Source organism: Xyrauchen texanus, chromosome 8 (genome assembly GCF_025860055.1).
Source record: "Xyrauchen texanus isolate HMW12.3.18 chromosome 8, RBS_HiC_50CHRs, whole genome shotgun sequence".
NCBI classification, from domain to species: Eukaryota; Metazoa; Chordata; class Actinopteri; order Cypriniformes; family Catostomidae; genus Xyrauchen; species Xyrauchen texanus.
In genome coordinates this window covers 37,283,437-37,305,918 of record NC_068283.1, presented here as the reverse complement: position 1 = coordinate 37,305,918, position 22,482 = coordinate 37,283,437, and the positions used below count along the sequence as shown (strand labels likewise).

At 36.1% G+C, this 22,482-nt stretch overlaps 2 protein-coding genes across 3 annotated transcripts in view; one reads left to right on the top strand and one right to left on the bottom strand.

Annotated features, from left to right (window-relative positions):
* The first annotated feature begins 645 nt into the window (after nt 1-645).
* LOC127648477 (brain-specific angiogenesis inhibitor 1-associated protein 2-like protein 2) lies at nt 646-14,925 on the top strand. Of its 2 annotated transcripts, none has more exons than XM_052133177.1 (14): nt 646-783; nt 1,369-1,444; nt 2,153-2,239; nt 6,684-6,745; nt 6,894-6,965; nt 7,229-7,309; nt 8,104-8,235; nt 9,302-9,403; nt 9,554-9,611; nt 9,742-9,934; nt 11,244-11,309; nt 11,405-11,564; nt 13,691-13,725; nt 13,892-14,925. In XM_052133177.1, exons 1-14 carry the CDS (start codon nt 730-732, stop codon nt 13,962-13,964), a joined length of 1,251 nt encoding a protein of 416 aa, XP_051989137.1. In that variant the 5' UTR covers nt 646-729; the 3' UTR covers nt 13,965-14,925. The 2 variants fall into 2 exon arrangements, with proteins under 2 accessions (XP_051989137.1, XP_051989136.1); XM_052133176.1 differs by having other exon boundaries at nt 11,402-11,564.
* Nucleotides 14,926-16,758: 1,833 nt separating this feature from the next.
* The window catches only part of pvalb6 (parvalbumin 6), a 42,374-nt gene continuing 36,650 nt past the window's right edge, over nt 16,759-22,482 (bottom strand). Inside the window, exons 2-5 of the mRNA XM_052133184.1 lie at nt 19,560-19,628; nt 17,698-17,830; nt 17,061-17,170; nt 16,759-16,966 (exon numbers count right to left, since the gene is read on the bottom strand). Of these exons, the coding sequence (XP_051989144.1) occupies nt 16,941-16,966; nt 17,061-17,170; nt 17,698-17,830; nt 19,560-19,620 (330 nt within the window). The 5' untranslated portion in view covers nt 19,621-19,628 and the 3' untranslated portion in view covers nt 16,759-16,940. The remainder of the gene's footprint in view (nt 16,967-17,060; nt 17,171-17,697; nt 17,831-19,559; nt 19,629-22,482) is intronic.

The window sequence follows — 22,482 nt, the reverse complement described above, 5'->3', positions numbered from 1 at the left end:
ATGTTTAGCATTTCATATCATTTTATATTTTATTTTAATTTTAAAAATAAATGTAATTTATTTTATAATATTTATATATATATTTTTTAATTTATTGTACAAAAATTATATATATATATATATATATATATATATATATATATATATATATATATATATATATATATATATATATATATATAAATAAACGTGTTCAGTGTGAACATCTCTTTAAAGAATAGCCTACAATTGCTATCCAAGCACAAGCAAGTTTTTATAAGACACATTATTTATTTTAATTTGTTTTGTTGTTGTGACGTATGTTCTTGAGATTGTTGGCAGTATGTCATTCCACAAGAAATTGAAAAGCCTGTATTGGATATTTCTGTCTACAGTACCTACCACCAAGTCCATCTCCACTTCTCTGCAAATAGGTTTAGCAATACATTTTCAGACACCAACAAAGAATGACCAGTTTTACAGCAGGTGTCTAACCTCAGTCACACCTTATTACCCGGCAGGCACTGTTAAATAATTCACAGGACACACAGGTGACAATAGCCCCATCTCTCTCTCTCTCTCTCTCTCTCTCACACACACACACACACACACAAACAGGACAAGAGAGAGGATACAGGAGACGAGGGGGGAAACAGTGAGACTGTGGTGGGTTATCTGTCAGTGTGGAGTGTTTGTTGTTAAGTCAGTGGACATTGTTTATTGTTTGTTGGGCCGCAGTGACAGATCAGGATGTCAGGACAAAACAGTGATCTGCTGCATCGCACCACTCTGGGTATTTATACAGTAAGTCTAAAGTCTCTCTTAGTGTGAATTAGAAATAATTAACTCTCATTTAATTTGAATGTCAATTTCACTTACTTTCATTTGAGTGAAAAACATTTTAACGCATCGAATTAAAGAAAGTCTTGCTAAATACATTGACACAGTAGATTGTGTAAAGAAATGGTATTTGTTGAAATTATCATAGATTACATTTTTTGGCGGGATTTTTGTTTAACCTAAATATACAGCATGGAGTTCAGCATGCACCATTTGCTTCCTGTCATAGGTGTAATCAATTTTACATTATCAATATATTCAAGCTATATAATATAGTATACTGTAATATAAAATGTATATTATATTATATTATATTCAGCATGAAAAGTTCAACACACATTATATATATATATATATATATATATATATATATATATATATATATATATATTTATGCATATATTTCTTTGATTGGACACATTTGATTTTCATAAGTGATTTTAGATGGTAATCTTTATTGTTGTGATAAACAGCAACATGAAACTATAGCAATAATCGGTTTGATATTTCTCTCACTGATTGTTGTTCTTACACTTTGTCTGTGCACAGAGCATAATGGAGCAGTTCAACCCAAGTCTGCAGAGTCTGGTGACCCTGGGAAACAGTTACATTCAAGCTTTTCAAGGCAGGTGAACATGAATAAGATAAAATGAAGTAAAATGAGTGAATTAGAGACTGATGAAAATGTATTAGGGGAAGTAGAAGTGGAAAGCTTGAACTTTGGTCTGCCGGTTGTCATAAATAATAATACAGCAGCATTGCTGGAACATCATTGGCTGATCCAATATCATTGTTTAATGACTGTCTATTTTATGAGTCTTAATTTCACTCAGTGACGTCCATGCAGAGCTAATAATGAAATCAACATCAATAACTTTGATAGACATTACATCTGTTTAGATTTTAACTTTAGATTTTTGAAAGACATCTTATCAAGAACAAATAAATAGCTTCTATGATTTTTATTGGGGTTTTTAAAAAGTTTTGACAGTCAATATTTTATTTATGTTAGTCCTTAAAAAACCTATTGGTGTTGCGATACAGAATCAAACACTTTAAGTAGTTCAGCTAAAATCACAATATGTTTGCAGAACTAGTGAGCAAAAAGATGCATTAAATGGTTTATCAAATAAACCATAATAAAGTAATAATACATTTATTGAGGGTTATGCCTAAAACAAGTGAAAAAAGCCATCATCACACAAAAAGAACGTTTAGATATTTTACTGGAAAATAAGACAAAGATTCAGATTAAAAATACAATTTGAAGGGTAAAACTCACAGACTTAAAGAGGTAAATTAACCAAAATTGTATTTGTGTGTGTGTCTACAGCCCTTGCTGTCACAAGTGAGGCCTATTTCAATAATCTTTCTAAGCTGGGAGAACAGGCCATGCACAGTATGTCCTCTCGCTCGCTGGGTAAGCTTTTACTCCCTCTTATCATTTCATTATTTAGCACTCTTTTAATTATGGATGGATACTTTTCTGTCAAAGTCAAACATTTTACATACACGTGTACAGGCTACTTTCCATTACAGGGAGAGAGTGAGCGAGTGTGTGTGTGTGTGTGTGAGAGAGAGAGAGCGAGAGAGAGAGTGTTTGTGTGTTTATTGATGGTTATAAACCAAGACAGAGTCAATGTCCTTCACACACTCGATTTGTACTTTGCTCTTGTAAATGCACTTTGTGTTTATTTATGACTGGCATCTATATCCTTGTTGTAGTGAAACAGAACAATTTCATTACATTTCAATGGTGCTTTGGTTGCTATGAATCATATTTTATGACCAGAGTGTTGTGTGTGTGTGTATGTGTCAGTGGTCAATATCAGGTATCTGTACCTCCTCTGTGATTTTAAATAATACATGATGACACACCGTCAGATTGGCAGTGTGTGCTTAACCTTTAGAAACCTAATACCTCCACTTTAACACATACTAACGCACAACACAGTGCCAGAAGATAGAATAAGTGTTATATGATAGACCCATACATTGGCGAGTCCAATTAATCAAATAATATTTGGTCTTTTTTTTTTTTTTTTGGTATCAGCCGATAAATGTGTCCTGTGCAATGAACAGATATAGTAATTCTATCAATTCCAAAATCCAAAATTGCAAATCAGCAATTTAGTTTATATATTTTATGCTAATAAAATTGTATTACATATAGTGTAAATCAGTGTTACATCAGCCATACAGTGTTCCTACAGTATACAGTATGAGACTAAATTGTTCCTAATGCTAAAGCATTTCTATACAAGGCTATAGTGTTCCTATACAGTATTGTCATATAAAATGCAATAAGGCTATAGTGTTCCTATATAAGGCTATAATGTGTCTAAATAAGGCTATAGTGTTCCTATAAGGTATATGGCTATATATGTCACATAAAAGGCAATAAGGCTATAGTGTTCCTATATAAGGCTATAATGTTTCTATATATGGCTATAGTGTTCTTTATAAGCATAAAGTTAATTCAAGTTAAAGTTAAGACTACAGTGTTCATAAACAAGGCTATAGTGTTCTTTACAGTTTTCCTGGTCCTGGAGGAACGTTGTCTCGTTTCAGTGTGTACTGTACTAACTGTATATGGTTGAAACGACAATTAAAACCACTTGACTTGACTTGACTTTACAGTAAAAGGCTATAGTGTTCTTTATAGGGATAAAGTTAATTAAAGTTAAAGTTAAGACTACAGTGTTCATAAACAAGGCTATAGTGTTCTTTAAAGTAAAAGGCTATAGTGTTCCTACGTATATAAGGCTATAGTTTCTGTAAATTAGCTATAGCAGGGGACGGCAAACTTTTTGACATGGAGTGCCATTTTTAATTTTCCTGGTCAATGGCTGTGCCGATCAACTATTTAGCACTTTTCGGTGATTCGCACTTAATCCTAAAACTTTATTTCCAGGTTTAATTTATAATCGTTTAATGTAATTTTGAATGTCCATGTTTTAAGGAGGGTGTACCTGAATACTGGGTTGGAAATATCAAGGATTAATAGTGGTGTTTTTCTTATTGCATTATGTGTTGTTCTGAAAGCAAAAAGAAACAAATTAAATATGGAATAGGCTGTCATCCACGCAGTCTGACAGGAGCAAATTGGGTGAAGCACTACCTGCTCGTAATGCACAAATGGCTTGCACGCGCTGCAGGAGTCTGTTGGGTATACTGCAGTCTCGTCACATTAACTTTTTGTTTAGAATCCCATTCAGCTCATGAAAACACGATGCATGATCTTGAGGAAGGATTACATCAAGATGTAGATTGGAATGCAGGTGTGGAATTTATATAAATAAAATAGTATATTCCTCTCTTGCCGTTGCTGGCGTGCCAGTGATTACCCCTCCACATGCAAATGCTGGCACACATGCCATGGGTTGCTGACCTATGAGCTATAGTGTTCCCATATAAGGCTTTAGTGTTTCTAAATAAGGCAATAGTGTCTCTATAAAAGGCTATAGTTTTCCTATAAAACGCTGTAGTGTTCTTTATAAGGATATGGTGTTTCTATATAAGGCTATACCGTTTCTATATAAGGCTATAGTATTCCTATATAAGGCTATAGTGTTTCTAAACAAGAATATATTGTTTATATACAAGGTTATAGTGTTCCTTTATAGGGCTATAGTGTTCTTTATAATTATATAGTGTTTCTATGTAAGGCTATTGCATTTCTATATAAGGCTATAGTGTTTCTAAACAATACTATATTGTTTATATACAAGGCTATAATGTTCCTTTATAGGGCTATAGTGTTCTTTATAATTATATAGTGTTTCTATGTAAGGCTATTGCATTTCTATATAAGACTATAGTGTTTCTAAACAAGACTATAGCATTTCTATACAAGGCTATAGTGTTTATAAACAAGACTATAGTCTTTTTTTTACAAGGCTATAATGTTCCTATAGAAGGCTATATTGTTTCTATATAAGGCTATAGTGTTTCTAAACAAAACTATATTGTTTCTATTCAAGGCTATAGTGTTCCTATATAAGGTTATAGTGTTTCTATATGAGGCTATAGTGTTTATAACAAGACTATAGTCTTTTTTTACAAGGCTATAATGTTCCTATAGAAGGCTATAATGTTTCCATATAAGGCTATAGTGTTTCTAAACAAGACTATAGCGTTTCTATACAAGGCTATAGTGTTTCTAAACAAAACTATATTGTTTCTATTCAAGGCTATAGTGTTCCTATATAAGGCTATAATGTTTCTATATAAGGCTATAATGTACTTTATAAGGATAAAGTGTTTCTATATAATGCTATAGTGTTCCTATATAAGGCTACAGTGTTTCTATATAAGGCTATAATTTTGTCTATAAGGATAAAGGGTTTCTATATAAGGCTGTAGTGTTCTTTATAAGGATATGGTGTTTCTATATAAGGCTATAGCGTTTCTATATAAGGATATAGTTTTCCTATATAAGGCTATAGTGTTCTATATAAGGCTATAGTGTTTCTATATAAGGCTATAGTGTTCACATATAAGGCTATAGCATGTCTATGTAAGGCTATAGTGTTCCTATATACAGTAAGACTATAGTGTTTCTAAACAAGGCTATATTGTTCGTTTAGAAGGTGATGGTGCTTCTATATAAGGCTATAATGTGCCAATATAGACTATTGTGTTTCTATACAAGGCTATAGTGTTTCTATATAAGGCTATTGTGTATCTATATAAGGCTATATTGTTCCCATATACAGTACGACTATAGTGCTTCTAAACAAGGCTATAGTGTTCCTATAGAAGGCGATAGTGTTTCTATATAAGACGATAGTGTTCCCATATAAGGCTATCGTGTTTCTAAAAAAGACTATTGTGTTTCTATACAAGGCTATAGCAGTTCTATATATAAGGCTATAGCGTTTCTATAGACAGTAAATCTATAGTGTTCCTATAGAAGGCTATATAAGGGTTTAGTGTTCCCAAATAAGGCTATAGTGTTTCTATATAAGAGTATAGTGTTTCTATATAAGTCTATAGTGTTCTTTATAATTATATAGTGTTTCTATATAAGGCTATAGCGTTTCTATATAAGGCTATAGTGTTCCTATATATGACTATAGTGTTTCTATATAAGGCTATAGTGTTTCTATATAAGGCTATAGCATTTCTATATATAAGGCTATAGTGTTCCTATATACAGTAAGACTATAGTGTTGCTATAGAAGGCTATTGTGTTTCTATATAAGGCTTTAGTGTTCCCAAATAAGTCTATAATGTTCCTATATATAGCTATAGTGTTCTTTATAATTATATAGTGTTTCTATACAAGGCTATACTTTATAAGGGTATACTGTTCTTATATAAGGCTATAGTGTTTCTATATAAGGCTTTCTTGTTTCTTTATTGTTCCTTTATAAGGCTATATTGTTTGTATATAGTGTTCCCATACGAGGCTATAATGTTTCTAAACAAGACTATAATGTTTCTATACAAGACTATAGTGTTATTAGGCTATAGTGTTCCTATATAAGGCTATAGTGTTTCAAATTAAGGCTATAGTGTTTCTATATAAGGCTATAGTGTTTCAAATGAAGGCTATAGTGTTACTATATAAGGCTATAGTGTTTCTTTACAAGTCTACAGTGCTATATACAAGGCTATCGTGTTCCTATTTAAGGCTATAGTTTTCCTATATAAGGTCTAATGTTTCTGTATACAGCTATTGGCTTCTTATGCTATTGTTTTTCTATATCATCCTATAGTGCTTCAATAATTCAACTGGTAGAGCATGGCATTAATAACACCAAGGTCACAGGTTCAATTACTTGGGAATGCACATACTGATGAAATTTACTCTATTCCTTGAATGTACGCTTTGGCCAAAATGTCTTTTTGTTCTGTAGGTGATGTACTGATACAGATCTCAGAGAGTCAGAGAAGACTGACCAATGAACTGGAGGGAGTGGTGCGTTACCTGTCCTTGATCTCTCTTATTTACCCATCTTTCAAGATATACTGCTAGCCTCTCTTTATTGACATTGCACCATTTTAGATTGTCTTTATGGCCAAACCCTTGTTTAATGTGTGCGTACGTGTGTGCGTGATTGATTCAGTTTCGCTGGTTCCACTCTGAGGTCCTCCAGGAGATGGACAATAATGTCAGACTAGATAAGGATTACATCTCGGTAAGATTTTCAGAATGTTTTACATGTCCATAGCAGTCAATGTACATTTAATAGAACAAAACGTGTATGTTGAATGTAAAAATCTAACAGCCACCGTGTGTGGTTTGATTTCAAAGAGCAGATCAGTACCAATTATTTTCTTTATCGTTCAGTCCAATCAAAACTCAGAACAGAAAGAACATTAGCCAACAGAAATTATCTTGCTAATTAATTTTAGAAATGTAGAGATACGTTAAAGTTGTTTGGTTCATTTACTCCTCAAGACCAGCAGGAGGCGTTATGAAATGGAAGTTAGAAACCAAGCAACAGCACTGGAGAGACAGATGAGAAGAGGGGTCCCACAGGTGAGAGCAGTGTATGGTCCTGCCCTAAAATTCCCAGCTGACTGATAATAACCTGTACACCCTGACTAGAAAACTAAAAATTGTAAAGTTAGCCAGTCATATTTTGTGCCATCTAACGCTGAATCTACCGGTAGTGTGTCTGTCTACACAGGCAATGTGAAACAAGGAAGATGGTGGTTAAAGGGTAACTAAACACCTGCTCAGAGTCTGACTCCACCCACTAGAAATATTTGAAAAGGCTGGAAAAGTGGGCAGACCCCGGCGGGGATAGAGGGAACGAACCCTCTATCTCGTAGAACCTGAGACTCGTAGTGACGGATTAATTGACAGCTGCTGTCAGACTCTGTTATTATTATTCCTCACACGGTCGCAAGACGACATGTACATGAATCTGGCGTGGTGAGCTGGAACCTGTTACATCAGCTGTCACCGCTTACGTCACGAAGTACCGCAACAGCCAATAGGAAAATTCAACTGCAGTAGCTACCGTTCAACCTGAAGAGGGCAGCACTCAGACGTTTTTACACCATATATTGTAGAATTAAAACACTTTATACACAAATGTCAAAAAAAATACTTGAATCAATGACCAGTACTAATAAAGCCCCATGCTTACAGATCATTAACTAAAAAAAGTTAGTTTAGGGTTTAGTTACCCTTTAACATCTTTTTTATTGGTGGTTAGCATAATTCATGTTAAGGCCTCCAAACAGATGTTACAAGATGGTGGCAATGACCACTGAAACAGATAAAATGTTCATGATGTTGATTATAATGGTTCCGTTTGTGTTTAGGATGGCAGTGAGTATGTGCACTTTCTCAGAGAGAGTCAGAAAGAGGCATTAAAGGAGGAAGAAAGAAGATATCGATTCCTGGCGGAGAAACACTGTGGACTCACCCAGTCTATTGCATATCTCATGAACAAGGTAAATGTTATTATGTTGACTTGACAAATCCAACACACTGTTAATCTACAGACATTTGTTAGAGTTTTCTCTAAATCCCTAAACCAAGAAGACATTTCTAACTGTATCGTGTACTAGAGCTTTCAAGCTACATCCACCAAATTTGGCACGGACCTTCAGACTGTTCTTACCTGAGTTGCTGCGTCTGTTCTAATTGATCGTATTTATGGTTTTCCCATTGCAGCTCAAATTGGCCAAAATTCCCATATACTTATATCGATGTAAATTTCAAATGGGCCAAGAGTCTAAAACGGAATGTTCAAATTCAAAATCTAACTGTCTAAAAAATCAAACGAAAACAAACAAACACGAGGCCTTTAATCTGTTTTCAATCTTTAACCTTCAAACTTCCATTTTTGAAAACTACCTTTCAGACAAGACTTTGTCAAGCCAACATCTAAGCTTGTCTTGACAAACTTTACCTATCTAGTAACCTTATTAGTGTCCATTTAAACCAGCTGCTTCATAGTGTCTGAAGTTTAACCAAGGTATTATGGACCCTTTTCACAGACTGACTCGTTTCAGCCATATTTAGTAGCGTAAATTTAGCAAACTTTTTTATATTTCCTATTAGTTAAGTGTAAATTTGTAACATCATACTTTGTATTATATTACCCTGGAGTAAGTACCCTTGTATTATATTACCCTGGAGTAAGAGTTACCACAGATGCGGTGAGGTTTCTAATACATCTGCTGAGAGAGTGACAATAACTTTGCCATCTTTCATCTGACATAATTCATCGCTCTCTATATTTTTCTTCATTTGGAAAGTTGTGGAAACATAATAGTATAATTTGTCATTTGATGTTGTAGCAAATGGGTAAGCAATGGGAATCTCCCATTCACGACTATCAATGTTTACCCTGCAATCGTTTATTTCCGTGTTTCAAAAAACAGGGTCCATTAGCAGATGTTTATGTTGTTATGAGGGTTTTTGTATGTGAAAAATGGTCTCACTCACTACTGGACAGGAATTGGCATGCTAAAAATATTTTTTCATTATTTTATTAAATTATTATTTCTAAAGACAGGGAGCAGTCTGAAGAACAGAGCAGAGGGATGGAAAGATCTGGTGAATCACACAAGAGAATCTCGTCCACGCACTCCTTCACGACTGGAGGAGAACACGGTGAGAAAAACAATCACATGATGACATCACAAGTTTCATATAATAACAAAATTCAATAATGCTTTATTTGCTATATCACAATAACCTTGATGGAGATTCTAACCATGCCCTCTCTATCCTTTTCTCTCTTTCTCTGTGTTTTTCTGGTAGATTTATGACCAGGTTAGCCGCTGGGCAGAGCAGCCTTTGGGGAGAGTTCCCTCTAGAGGTATGAAGGCCTTACGACATCAGAAGAAACCCTATAACCCTTTTCTTACACTTTTGGTTCGATATCATAACTTGTCGCACATATGACAAACTCTAATCCCTTCACTCTGTACCCGCTTATCCTGTCTCAGGCCCCTCCCCTCAGCCCAGTCGTTCCAGCTCCATTTCGGGATTGGCAGGAGGCAGAGTAATGCGAGCACTGGTGCCCCACCCTCCCGCTGCAAACTCCACCCTCCTACCCTTCTCTCAGGGAGAAACCATCACCCTACTTGTGCAGGAGCCAAGGAACGGCTGGCTGTATGGCCGATCTGAAAGCTCTGAACGGTTAGAGCTCATTCACACAAGCCAACCCACTCCTATTAGGCATTCTTGTTTGAAAACAACTCCAGCGACTTTATTTTTCCTGTCTTTCTGCAATAAAATGTATTAATAGGGCTGTCGATGTAATTTGTTAATTCAGTTTATTATACAAAAATAATGCATTAAAAAATTGTACGCAATTAATCATGCCCACGGAACATAAGAATGAATGTGCATCTTCATGTTTTTGCGATGTTTTTGAGTTCAGCAAGGGGCAGTATGTGCAACTCCAGCTGAACAGGCAACGCACAGCTGTAAAGACAACAAACCACACTTACTTACAGCAGACAGCACAAGATTAGGACATGTTTTTGCATTCAAACACAACTGGAGTGCATCTCCGTATGCACAGTACCCAAGATGCTTTTTCAAGTTTGAAATTACATTTAAAGGTACACCCAGTAAAAAAAAATTATAATCATAACCACTCACATGAGATGATAACCCAAGTCACATCAGTTATAAAAGCTGTTTTATTATACATGGGGGAGGGGTGCCATAATGGGGGCTGCCATTTTAGAACCATACCATCTGAGATACCATCTGAATACTACTCGCTTAATCTCAGTACCCATCTTGTTATTGGACACTTTCACTCTTGGATTAAATTAATCATGGTTGATTGTGAATAGTGAATTTCTACAATGGCATCTGAAACTGAGAACTATTGACTTTGAATGATGCTGCATCCACACCAATAGATGTCACTGTAAATCCAAGATGACACAAGCAAAAAATTACTGATTGCACCTTTATCTTGACACAGCGTTCCTAAAAAAAACGTTCATGGCACCATGCAATCAAAGTGAGACACTCCAAACGTTTCAGTCTGAAGCATGTGTACATAGGCATGTCCTTAGAAAAGCACATGATGTAATTAATTTGATTAAAAACTTTAAGTGATTGACAGCCCTATTTATTTACTAATATTGTGTGAATTGATTGCTATGAATTTTTGGAACATTTCATCAAAATCAGCTTGTGATGTCTCGAAATACTCTATTAAATTACTTTAGATATTAAAATGTGTTCACAAAACTGGAAGTTAGACAATTGTGAGGCAGCATGTTTGTTGGTGAGAAGGTTAGGTAGTAGGCCTATATCATCTTTCTGACTTTTAGATTACAGTACTAGCATGCCAGGCCACCAAATTAGCATGTCAGAGACCTAGACTAAAGACCAAGTATTGTTGTTATTAATTAGTTCTGTAACAGTTGGACTGACCACCAGATTTTGTTTCTCGCTCATTGGATCACATTTATGTATTGTTTAGGCCGGGCTGGTTCCCAGCTGCTTACGTAGGCCCCATGGATGAGCCACCTGGACCATCTGTCTCCAGGTAAGCCGATACTGCACATTTCCCCACACCTGTGCAGGTGCTTCACTTTACACTCATGATCTTTGATCTCTGTCCCTGTCATTGTTCAACAGCAGCTCTCTCAGAAGCAGCAGCAGCATGAGTAACCTCCTCGTCCTACCAGTGAGCAGCAGTCACTACGTGGCTCCGACCCCGCCTCCACCTCCACCCCCTCCACCATCATCAATAAAAACTAGCGAATCCCGGCCGATCACCCCCACCCCTTCAGAAAACAGAGTAAGGCCTGTCAATGTTGAAGTGAACATGAGACATGAGTTTATAACCCATTTTACTTCCGTATTGTGACTTATATAATGCCATATTATTTCTAAGTGAAAATATAGGGCGAAACTAGATTTAATTTATCTTGATTGGATTGTTATAAACAAGTTAATACATTTTTGATTAAATATTATGAAGATTTTTATTTCCTGTGTACAGATTAAACTTTTATAACAAGACCAGGAAAGTGTATTAAGTAATTGAATAGGGTACATTTCGTTATAGCTAACTGAGGATAACTGATCACATTTGTTCCTTCAAACAACACATTTTACATGCAAAGTCATGTGAAAATGAACATGCAGCAACTGTCATATAGTAATCCTTTCATCAGTAAAACTTGAGTTTTATGATGTTTTCTGCTTATGCGGTTTGTGCCTGTTTGCTGAATTCAGGATATTTTAAATCCTTGGAGAGATTCTTGACAGTAAGCTGATATAAATGTTTTGATGAGAGAGTAGTCTGATGTTCAATGTTAAGTGTTAGTTCCCTCCTGTGGTCAGCAGGGGCACTGTGGTGAAGTTCTCTTCTCCATGACGCCTCATCCTTCATTCTGGTGGTTGCAAGGGGGAAGCTCTTTCTGCTAACGGTCTGTCAGTGTGTGAAAAAACTTCAGTATTTTTGTCTTGTTTTCCAGTAAAAATATTTAACCATCCTTTAAACAAGATTCATTTAAATATTAGCTTAATTTAAAAATATGAATATATTCAGAGACCGAAGCAATTGATACAGACTAAATATGTAGAAGAAATGTGGCAAGTTCTCCAAGATGCACGGATGCATCTTATTAAGAATAAGATGCATCTTATTTTCCAACAACCTTGAAAAACTGTACGCAAGTGTAACCGGTCCTGCTTGACCCGCACAGAGCGGGATTAGAACCGCCGTCACCGGCATGGGAGGTGGGCGCTAATGAGGAGGATAAAGACTACAGCCTGTTAAGGCCAGGATAGTGAGGTTTTATACACTGCACAGCACGTATCAGCTGGCTACCATTCCACTTACCCCAATCGGGTCACAGCACCACTGTAACCGGTCCTGCTCGACCTGTTCCGAGCGAGATTCGAACCCAGGTCTCTGGAATGGGAGATTGGTGCTCTAACGAGGAGGTTAAAAGCTACAGCCTCTAGTTTCAGTCGCTAGTGTGCCTCTTAAGGCTAGGGTACACACTGCACAGCACGTACTAGCAGGCTACCATTACACAAGTGTACCTAGGATAAATGGTGCTATTGTAAAGGCATAGGGGGGTCACACCAAATATTAATTTCATTTTTTTATGTTTTCTGCACATCGTATGAAGTTTTTACAGTTGGACTTTGAATTCACAAACATTCTGTTTCAGACTGTCGGCCCATTTGAACATTCCAAATGTGCGGAATGATTTGATTTTCTATTTTATTGGAAAGTTGTTGTTATTTTACTGGAAAAAAGAAACAAAAATACTGATTTAGAAAGTGATTTTTTGTCAGTGTGTTTGTGTGTGATATCTGCATGCTTTGGTTTGATCATTTGCTCTGCCTACAACTTTCCACCACTGAACAGTCACAATGTTAAGATCTTTTGGTTTGATTTTGTGTGTTGGGGCTTGAGTTTGACCCTTAGTTTTAACCCAACACATTAGGGCCCACACAATACATTTCTATATTGCTTTTTCTAAAACATTGCTTTTATTTTACATTTTATAGCTTGTAGAAATCATGAAAATAACATTGAGTTGATAGGAGTGTTTGCCTCAAAGTCAACTGCCTTCTCAAAAAATGCTGCCTTTTTACTTTTAGATTAAGATTATGAGGTAATCCCAGACTTTATCTACAAAGTTGCATGTCCTCAGTATTTGCAGGGACTCCCCTTTTCAATATTATATACAAAAATGCGACTTGATTGCTCTTCTCCCCAGCCTCTTAAACATATGTATGTTTGTAATGGATGTCAAATAAAACACAAGAGCTGAATACACCAACACTAACCTTTTTTGTCCTGGCTTTTCTGTGACTTTTTTGGACTAGCAATGGTAAGAAAAGTCTAAAAGAGTTTTAAAACAGTCAAACAATGCAAACAATTGTACTTTCTTCTTTTGACAGAGACAAGATAACAATGGGCCAGAACTTTTTCCAAGGTTGGTGGAAGTCTAGTAACTCCTAACACGTTGCTTATTCAGAATTACCTGTTTACATTTACGCATTTGGCAGACGCTTTTATCCAAATGCATTAGTATCAAAAATAAGAGACAGATCATCTACAGTATATTCAACACAATCACTTCTTTCTGTTTTTCTTTGCAGAGGGACAAACCCATTTGCAACAGTGAAGCTGAAACCCACCAAAACCAATGACAAATCAGCTCCACGGATATAAAGAAACATTTCAAGCAATGACAGTCCTGCAAGATTTACAAAAAGACATTCATTTCCCAGAATAATTGTATCAGTACAAAGCATCACAGTTAAGATAAAGAAACTCGGCAATGATCAATGACTGGTCATTAAAAGGCCATTAATATAATTAGAGAGGCCTTCAGAATTGCGGTAAAAGAAAATTGACCTTTGAAGAGGTAATCTATAATTTCTAGTCTGCTGGAGGTAATGCAATAAGGGACACTCAGACAGTGAAAATAACAAGTTTGTTTGCAGATATGACATTATTAACTGGTTTTTGTATTGTGGAGTTGTGCCGACTAACTAAGAAATGTAAATGCAGGGACTCTGATTTTCAAAGTCAGCTTTATGTTCTCCAGAGAGCTGAGATAATTCATCTTTTCTGGTCTTTTTCATTAGTCTCTTTTCTAATAATTGTATATAATTGACATTTTGTGAGCTCATATGATTATTATATTTCTTTTTAAGTAACACAGGTTGTCTCTGATGCACTTTAAAATGAATACAACTCTGTTTGTTGCCATTGGGGATGATTTAACAGGTCTATGTGATTTGACCTCTGGGACCCTAGCTTCTCTGATCAGCCGCTTTCGATCTCTCTCTGGCTCTGTGCTTGAACTTTGTCTCTTAACTCAGTTAATTCAGCTGACATGCCCAATTATACACTGACCTCAAATTGGGTGTTCTGTCTGCTTAAGTGCTTATAAGGTAAATGTTCTTTTTGACCTTGACAGTAATTGGTGTGACCTTCTCCTGAGGTGTCAAACCATTAGTGCTGCCCATTTGAAGTGATGTACATCTTGTATCTCATTACCATTTGTGATGTTTTTGAGACTATAAAGTTTGCTTTATTGATGGGTACTGCTAAATATTCAAAATAGAGACATATGTGCTTATTTCATAACAGTGGTTTATGTTATAGTTATGCTTGAACTTCCAAATGCAGGTAAAATACAATGTAAAATAAAGTTGATTCTGTGTCTCTGTAGCAGTCATTTATTGACATGTCAGCTGAAGTGTTTGGAAGTAAACAAGTAGATGTAGTTACCATGTTCAGTTCACATGATCAGTCATGTGATAACATCACATAAATGGCATGTATACTCCAGAGGTGAGTGCACTAGAGATTGTTTAGGAAGGTTGTAGACCAAAAATCCAAAAGACAATTAGCATTTTCAAGCCACGTGTTCCCTCTGGGATTAACTGTTTTAAAATTAAGATTAAGAATATCAAAATAAGGTCTGTGGTTAACATTACTTGAACAGACTTAAAGGTGCACTCAGTCATTTTTTTCCCCATTAAAATAGTTTTACTCCTAAATAAATGAATTGTAATTCTGAAACATATGTATAAAATCATGGCCACTCACATGAGATGGGGACTCAAGTCATATGATGTTTTATTCTACATGGGGTAGGGATGCCCTCATGGGGGCTGCCATATTAGAATCACATGACTAGCAGGATACTACTCGCTTAATCTCAGTAACCATCTTGTTATTGTATATGACCTCTCTCAACAACAAGGCATTTCCATCCACTGAACTGCCCCTATCTATTATCTAATCAGCCAATTATGCGGTAGCAGTGCATAAAATCATGCAGATCAACCATCAGAATGGGGAAAAATGTGATTAAGTGATTTGGACCATGTCATGATTGTTGGTGCCAGATGGACTCGTTTGAGTATTTCTGTAACTGCTGATCTCCTGGGATTTTCACACACAACAGTCTCTAGAGCTTACTCCGTATGGTGCCCAAAAAAAATTTAAAATCTAGCAAGGGGCAGTTCTGTGATGGAAATGCCTAGCTGATGAAAGTGATCAACAGAGAATGGCCAGACTGGTTTGAACTGACAAAGTCTACAGTAACTCAGATAACCACTCTGTACAATTGTGGTGAGAAGAATATCACCTGAGAATGCTATTCTGAGATGTGGGTTGGCGCTGTTTTGGTGGCACGCGGGGCACCTTCACAATATTAGGCAGGTGGTTTTAATGTTGTGGCTGATGGTCACCACTCAATAATGTTTACAGAATTCCTGGCAAGCCATTTTACATTGTCATTTTTGATACAGTAAAATTCAATTAAAATTATTCAATACTGTGATTGCTGTATAAAAGAGAAACTTAAAAAGCTGCAATGCAGTTAAATGCATTTGGGTACTGTTTAACTGTATGGTAAACAAATTCCAAAGGCTAGCTTGACTGCAGCTAAACTACTTCAAATTATGAGCAGCATGTAACTTGGTAAGCTAAAGTTTCAGAGGAGCTTGTTTCCTGCAGTATAAATAGAGTTTCCTGCTGAGAAATACTCTCGCTTTCTCTGTCATTATGTCTCTCTGACTTTCTCAAGAGATACAGTAACAGTGTCAGGCATACAGTGTATTTGACAAACAAGGATAAAAGCAGAGAAGAAGCAGATTCACAGCAAGCTAGAACTCTTGAGGCAATTTTTACTTTATTTTGTTTTTTCTTTCACAGCTTGACCTCTTTCTTCATTTGGTGTATTTCACTACGGCTTGTTACCAGAGAGATGAAGAGAGTGAGCAATGACAGGGGGCAGAGGAGAGAAAGATCAATAGGAGAGACTGAAGGAAGATAAATAGATGGCAATGGAGAGTGAAAAGAGCGTTTTTTTCCTCTGCTATAATATCTACATATTGCCGACATGAGGTTTTGCCCTGTTTAAGGTCTCTTGATCTATACACTAACAAAAACACTCACTTCTGTATAAAAAGGAAAATAAATAGCATGATTATAGGAGGTTAGTGTGTGTGTGTGTGTGTGTGTGTGTGTGTGTGTGTGTGTGTGTGTGTTTGTGAATAGGGAGATAATGTAGTAAGAAGGGAGCGTGCAAGCTTGTGAGGGTGTATGTTGTGTGTCAGGGGTGTGTTAGGGGACTGAGATCAAGGTCAAAAGATCAAGAGGTATGAATACACCAAAAGTCTGTCTCACTTATTCACGAACTAGAGCAGCAAACTCTGAAAAGAGAAAAAGAGAGAAATTATGCCAATGTTTTTTCACTTAAAACAGTGCATATTGTGGCTGTGGTAGGAAAGGCTTGTCTAGCTTTACCGTCTGCTCCGATCTTTCCATCTCCATCTTTGTCTGCAGCCTGCAGGAATGCTTTGGTCTCCTTATTGGTCAGGTCTCTGCCGTCTAAAGCAAAAACTTTCAGAACAAACCTGTAAAGAGGGAGTTAATTATTATATTTTTTTCCACACTTCCTATGCAATCATCTATATACTAAAAGTTTAAAACTCATAAATATGACTATTAGTGAGCCTAAAATACTAAAATACTATAGGACTTAAATATTTGTCTGTTTCTCACCCACACCTATCATATTGCTTATGAAACATGGATTTAACCAATTAAGTCTTATGGATTACTTTTATGCTGTCTTTATATGCTTTTTGGACCTTTAAAGTTCTGGTCAACATTCACTTGCATTGTATGGACCATCAGAGCGGAGATATTTTTCTAAAAATCTTTGTTTGTGTTCTGCAGAAGAAAGAAAGTCATACACATCTGGGATGGCATGAGGGTGAATAAATGATGAGAGCATTTTAATTTTGAGGTGAACTGTCCCTTTAAATAAGCTATGCTGTGCATTTGCAGTGAAGACAGCTTGGGTAATTATATTAGCAATCTAGATTTATTGTGATGTGTTGCACCACTCGACGGTAGTGCAGACATTATGAAGCCTTACTTGAGTTCTTCTTCCTCTATAAATCCGCTGTTGTCAGCATCAAGGAGATGGAAGGCCTTCTTCACATCGGCAGCTGACTTCGCCTTCAGTCCGACCATCTCAAAAAACCTCTTGTGGTCGAATGAGTCAGCAGCTGTGAGAATATCCCAAACAAAAATAAAGATTCAGCCTTTTTTTTTACATCATCCTTTACAGGAGATTTATGCGCAGCAACTGACGTTATACACTCGTAGCAAAATCTGTGAGCGCGGTAAAGTTAGTTTGACGCTCGAACTTCAATGGACATTCGGTTCGCAGATGTAAGGGACCATCTGAAAACTCCACTCACTGCGCTAAAACATAGGAGATGTCCACTCACCTGTAGTAGGCTATGTCTGTTTGTCCTCTGGAAAGTTATAAGAACATTTTGAATGTGAAAATGTATTTTTAAAATGTTTTATTTTTTCATGTCTAACTTGCACGTGAATTGAATGAATGAGTGGACATCTCCTATGTTTTAGCGTAGTGAGTGGAGTTTTCAGATGGTCCCTTAAATCTGCGAAACCGACTGTCGAACGTCAAACTTTAGCACGCTAATTATTAAACAGTGAGGCCAACGACATCCAGCTGGATAGTGAGTATGGGGCGAAAAGAGCAGGAGAGACGGAAGAGAAAGCAGGCAGCAGCTTCACTGTCACAGAATATTGAACATATGTACAAAAAGACTGCCAAACAGGGTACAGTTGTTATACCTGGTAAGCAATTTGTCAACATTGTAGTAAATATTTTCAGTGCATCAAAAAGCGTGCTCGTTAAAATACCAGCTGACAAGATAATCCAGCACAAATTAGTTGCATAAAAAGTCACCAAAATGAAGTATTTGAACATAATAATTAAATACAAAATGAGGGGATTAACTGCAAAAAGGTCCACTTTTTGAAAAAAAGAAAGTGAAAATGCATGAGAGAGACCCTGTGTGTGTGTGTGTGTGTGTGTGTGTGTGTGTGTGTGTGTGTGTGTGTGTGTGTGTGTGTGTGTGTGTGTGTGTGTGTGTGTGTGTGTGTGCGCGCGATTAGACTTAATGATAGACAGAGAAAATTATAGTTTTGAGATTTTAAATTTTAACAAATTAACATGTTTTATATCTACATGTATAGTGTCTTATAATGCATCGTCAATGTACACTTAAGTTTATCTTGCCAATAAAGCTTGATATGAACTAAATCCCAGAAGATTTTGCTCTTTTAATTACAGCATGTCCACTGATTTTATGGCATGTATACAAATACTTGTATCAAAGACATATACCTATAAAAAAAATTAAAAACATGTTTATATTTAAATAATTAAATTATAACTAAGTAAGTTCTGGCTAGTTCTTTGAGACCAAGTATAAAGTACATATATTTATGATTATAATTTAATGTAATATAATATATGCAATTTCAAGGCATCAAATGTATTGATGGAATACATGGAACGTGTACATTTTAAAAAGCTGACCAAAATGACAAGGATAAATTAAAACTTGTAAAATTTATATTTTTGTAATATACCTAAGTGAAAAGTTCCCTGCATAATCAACAGAATGAGCTCAAAGGAAATGTATTTCATATGTAAGCAAATTAGGCATATAACTGAAATATACCGAAATTAATTACAACTGAATCAAGAGCTTGTGAATCAGAATTGCATCAAAACAGGAAATCTGTATCAATGCCCAGCCCAAATAAGTCCTCTCGCATAATTGAATGAATCGTTTTGATTCAACATAATCGTTCTGCATATTTCTTTTTAATTTTTTTCAAATAATAATTTCCCAAAAGAGAGTTCCCAAATCATATGTGCATTAAAAGTGACACCGGATGTGATGTCATAGTTACCTTTAAATGCCTCAAGGGCTTTCTTAATGTCATCAGGGTTCAGGATGCTGTTCATCGCCATTTCTGCTACTGCAGAGAGAGAAAATACTGCATAGTATGAAGTAGTATGAAACAATAGAACTCGAAGCCAAGACTTTGACCAGCGCTCTTCACATCGGAGATCATAAAGTGAAGGAATTAATAAAAGAAAAGAAAAATACTGAACTAAAGCCATAAATTATGGAATAGTGTTGTGCTGTGAGGGAAGACCGAGAATACCGAACCCTGACCTGTGTGTGTGTGTGTGTGTGTGTGTGTGTGTGTGTGTGTGTGTGTGTGTGTGTGTGTGTGATTCTTTAAAAATACACAGCTCAGGCCCATCTCTTGATCAGAAGCAATGAGTGATCTTGAAGTCCTCTGCTGTGTCTGAGATACAGCGAAATACATCACTGTATTTCCATCATCCCTCTCCTTTCTCCATTACTCCTCTCCTCTCCAATGGTGATAAAACCCTTCTCTTTGTAAGTTGACAGATGGAAAAGAGGTATTACAAGGATCTGACTGCCAGAGAGATTACGACTAGATGTATATTGAATCGGAAATAATGTTTGATCCTTCCAAATGGCCATCTAGAGCTTAGATATCCATCATTAGAGTCTGGATTCAGTCCAAGCCAATATACTGATGGGCAAAGCCTGTGTTGAAGGTCATAGATCAAACATGACGTGCTGGAAATATGGAGGGATCCACAATAAGTATCAGGATAATGACCTTAAAGGTTCACCCAAAAATGAAAATTCTCTCATTATTTACTCCCGGTCATGATATCCCAGGTGTGTATGACTTCCTTTATTCACCATAATACATTTGAAGAAAATTTGAAAAATATCTTTGCTCAGTAGGTCCTTAAAATGCAAGTGAATGGAGATTTCATTTTTGAAGGTTTTTTTGGCACCAAAAGGGATCGTATCACTTTAGAAGACCACTGGAGTCGTATCGATGACATTTATGCTGACTGTCTGTGATTTTTGGAGCTGCAAATGAGAAATCGCCATTCACTTGCATTTTAAGGACCTACTTAGCCAAGATATTTTTCTATTTGTCTTCAAATATGTTCTGAATACAGAAAGTCATACACACCTGGGATATCATAAGAGTGAGTAAATAATGAGAGTATTTTCATTTTTGGAATATCCCTTTAAAATGAACCGATTACTTAATCCTCTAAATTCGGACATTTCAAAGCCAGGTCTTAATTGCATCAATTTAATGTACAGTATTTACTTTTGCTATTAGAATAACTTCTCAAAACTATACTCATAAATAAAGACCAGAGTGTACCATGTGTGTTTGTGGGCATGTTAACTAGTAACGTAATTGTTTGGCTCTGGAACAAGCACGGTTTCTGTGGACCTTGCCGTCAAGCAGCTTTTAGTGTCTACACACTCTCTGCTTACGTTAACTAAAAACTTCTCTTTGTCCTTTTCTCACACCTGGCAGTCTAGATTAGGTAATGTGCAGATGCACAGTGAAAGTATGCATTTTATTTTTCCTCTCAGCTGGCACCTCATTTCATTGATCTGAAATCAGGTGGAGGTCAGCTGGGCAAAAACAGCTTTGGCAATGCTGACTTCAATGCTGCGCAGCTGCTGACTTTCCTCAGTGACGTTTGGTACAGCAAGAGCTCTCAGCTGAATGAACAAGCTAATGTTTAAGTCAGCTGATCTGGCAAAGACTAATATGCTAATACAACAGTTTAACGACTCGCATAAAATACAGAGAAGTTTAATTAGCAGAAACAGGAATGAACTTTGCTTTTCAAGTCTGGTGAAATCTCAAAATTACATTTGAACTGTACAATCAAACCTGCTAGTAAAGGAACATGATGACAAAGAACCTTTAAAACGTTATGAATATTATATAAACCTTACTGAGGAGAAATCTGCTTCAGTTGGCATACATCATGTTTGGGTCTATAGACTTTAGTTTTTAGTTTGTGCTTGTTTTGTCATTGCTGTCCATATATTAAAGGTTGTGTGTATGTACCTATACATGTTAAACTGCCTCCACATGTATGCAAAGTGCCTCCTTTGTGCCCTGAGTGGGCTTCATTGGGTGACATTGGTGGGCTTATCCTATGTTCAGTCAAGAACAGCAAGACACATCACCACATCCCACAGAGATGGTGTAGAAATTTAAAAAATTAATTGAACTTTACAAAAGTGCAGATGCATGTTCATGAGGTACTGAGGAGAATCAGGTGTGCCATATGGGAAACATAGAGTCCAGTCATAATTTCCCTTATACTGAATAAGACGTGCTATAACTCGAATGCAATAATTAAATAAAAACAATGATACTTAAATCACAGATGAGTTAAGTTTACATGTAACTAGTTCAAAGCCAAATAACTAGCCAAATATTATTATTATTATTATTATTATTATTATTATTATTATACTTTATTGTCCCATTCCTGGGAAATTTGTCTTGGACCGCATGACACGGCCAGTGCACAACATCAATCACACACAACACAATGCATACAACAACATACAATAATAAGCAATAACACATTTCTATAAATTATATATATATAAAAAAAAAAAAAAACAGCAGCATACTACATCAATTAAAAAAAATCTCTATTTAAAATTTTGATCGCAGTTGGAACAAAAGAGTTTTTATAACGATTGGACTTGCACATCAAGACCCTGAATCTTCTCCCTGATGGTAGCAATTTAAAATACTTGTATAAAATATGTGTATCATCAGAGACAATTCTTTTAGCTTGCCTTGAAATAGATGCCTCGTGACAGTTCTGGTATGGTTCGCTTTTCCTCCCACCCTATGATTTTTTGAGCTGAATGCACCAGTCGTGCTAGTTTTGATTTAGATTGAACAGTCAGATTTCCATACCATGCAGTAATACAGTATCTAATTA

Bases quoted from the DNA above. Each gene is read 5' to 3' on its own strand.
- LOC127648477 (XM_052133176.1), top strand. From the start codon at position 730: ATGTCAGGACAAAACAGTGATCTGCTGCATCGCACCACTCTGGGTATT. The intron at 784-1,368 runs GTAAGTCTAAAG...GTCTGTGCACAG, and splicing joins CCACTCTGGGTATTTATACA to AGCATAATGGAGCAGTTCAA. The intron at 11,310-11,401 runs GTAAGCCGATAC...ATTGTTCAACAG, and splicing joins CCTGGACCATCTGTCTCCAG to CAGCTCTCTCAGAAGCAGCA.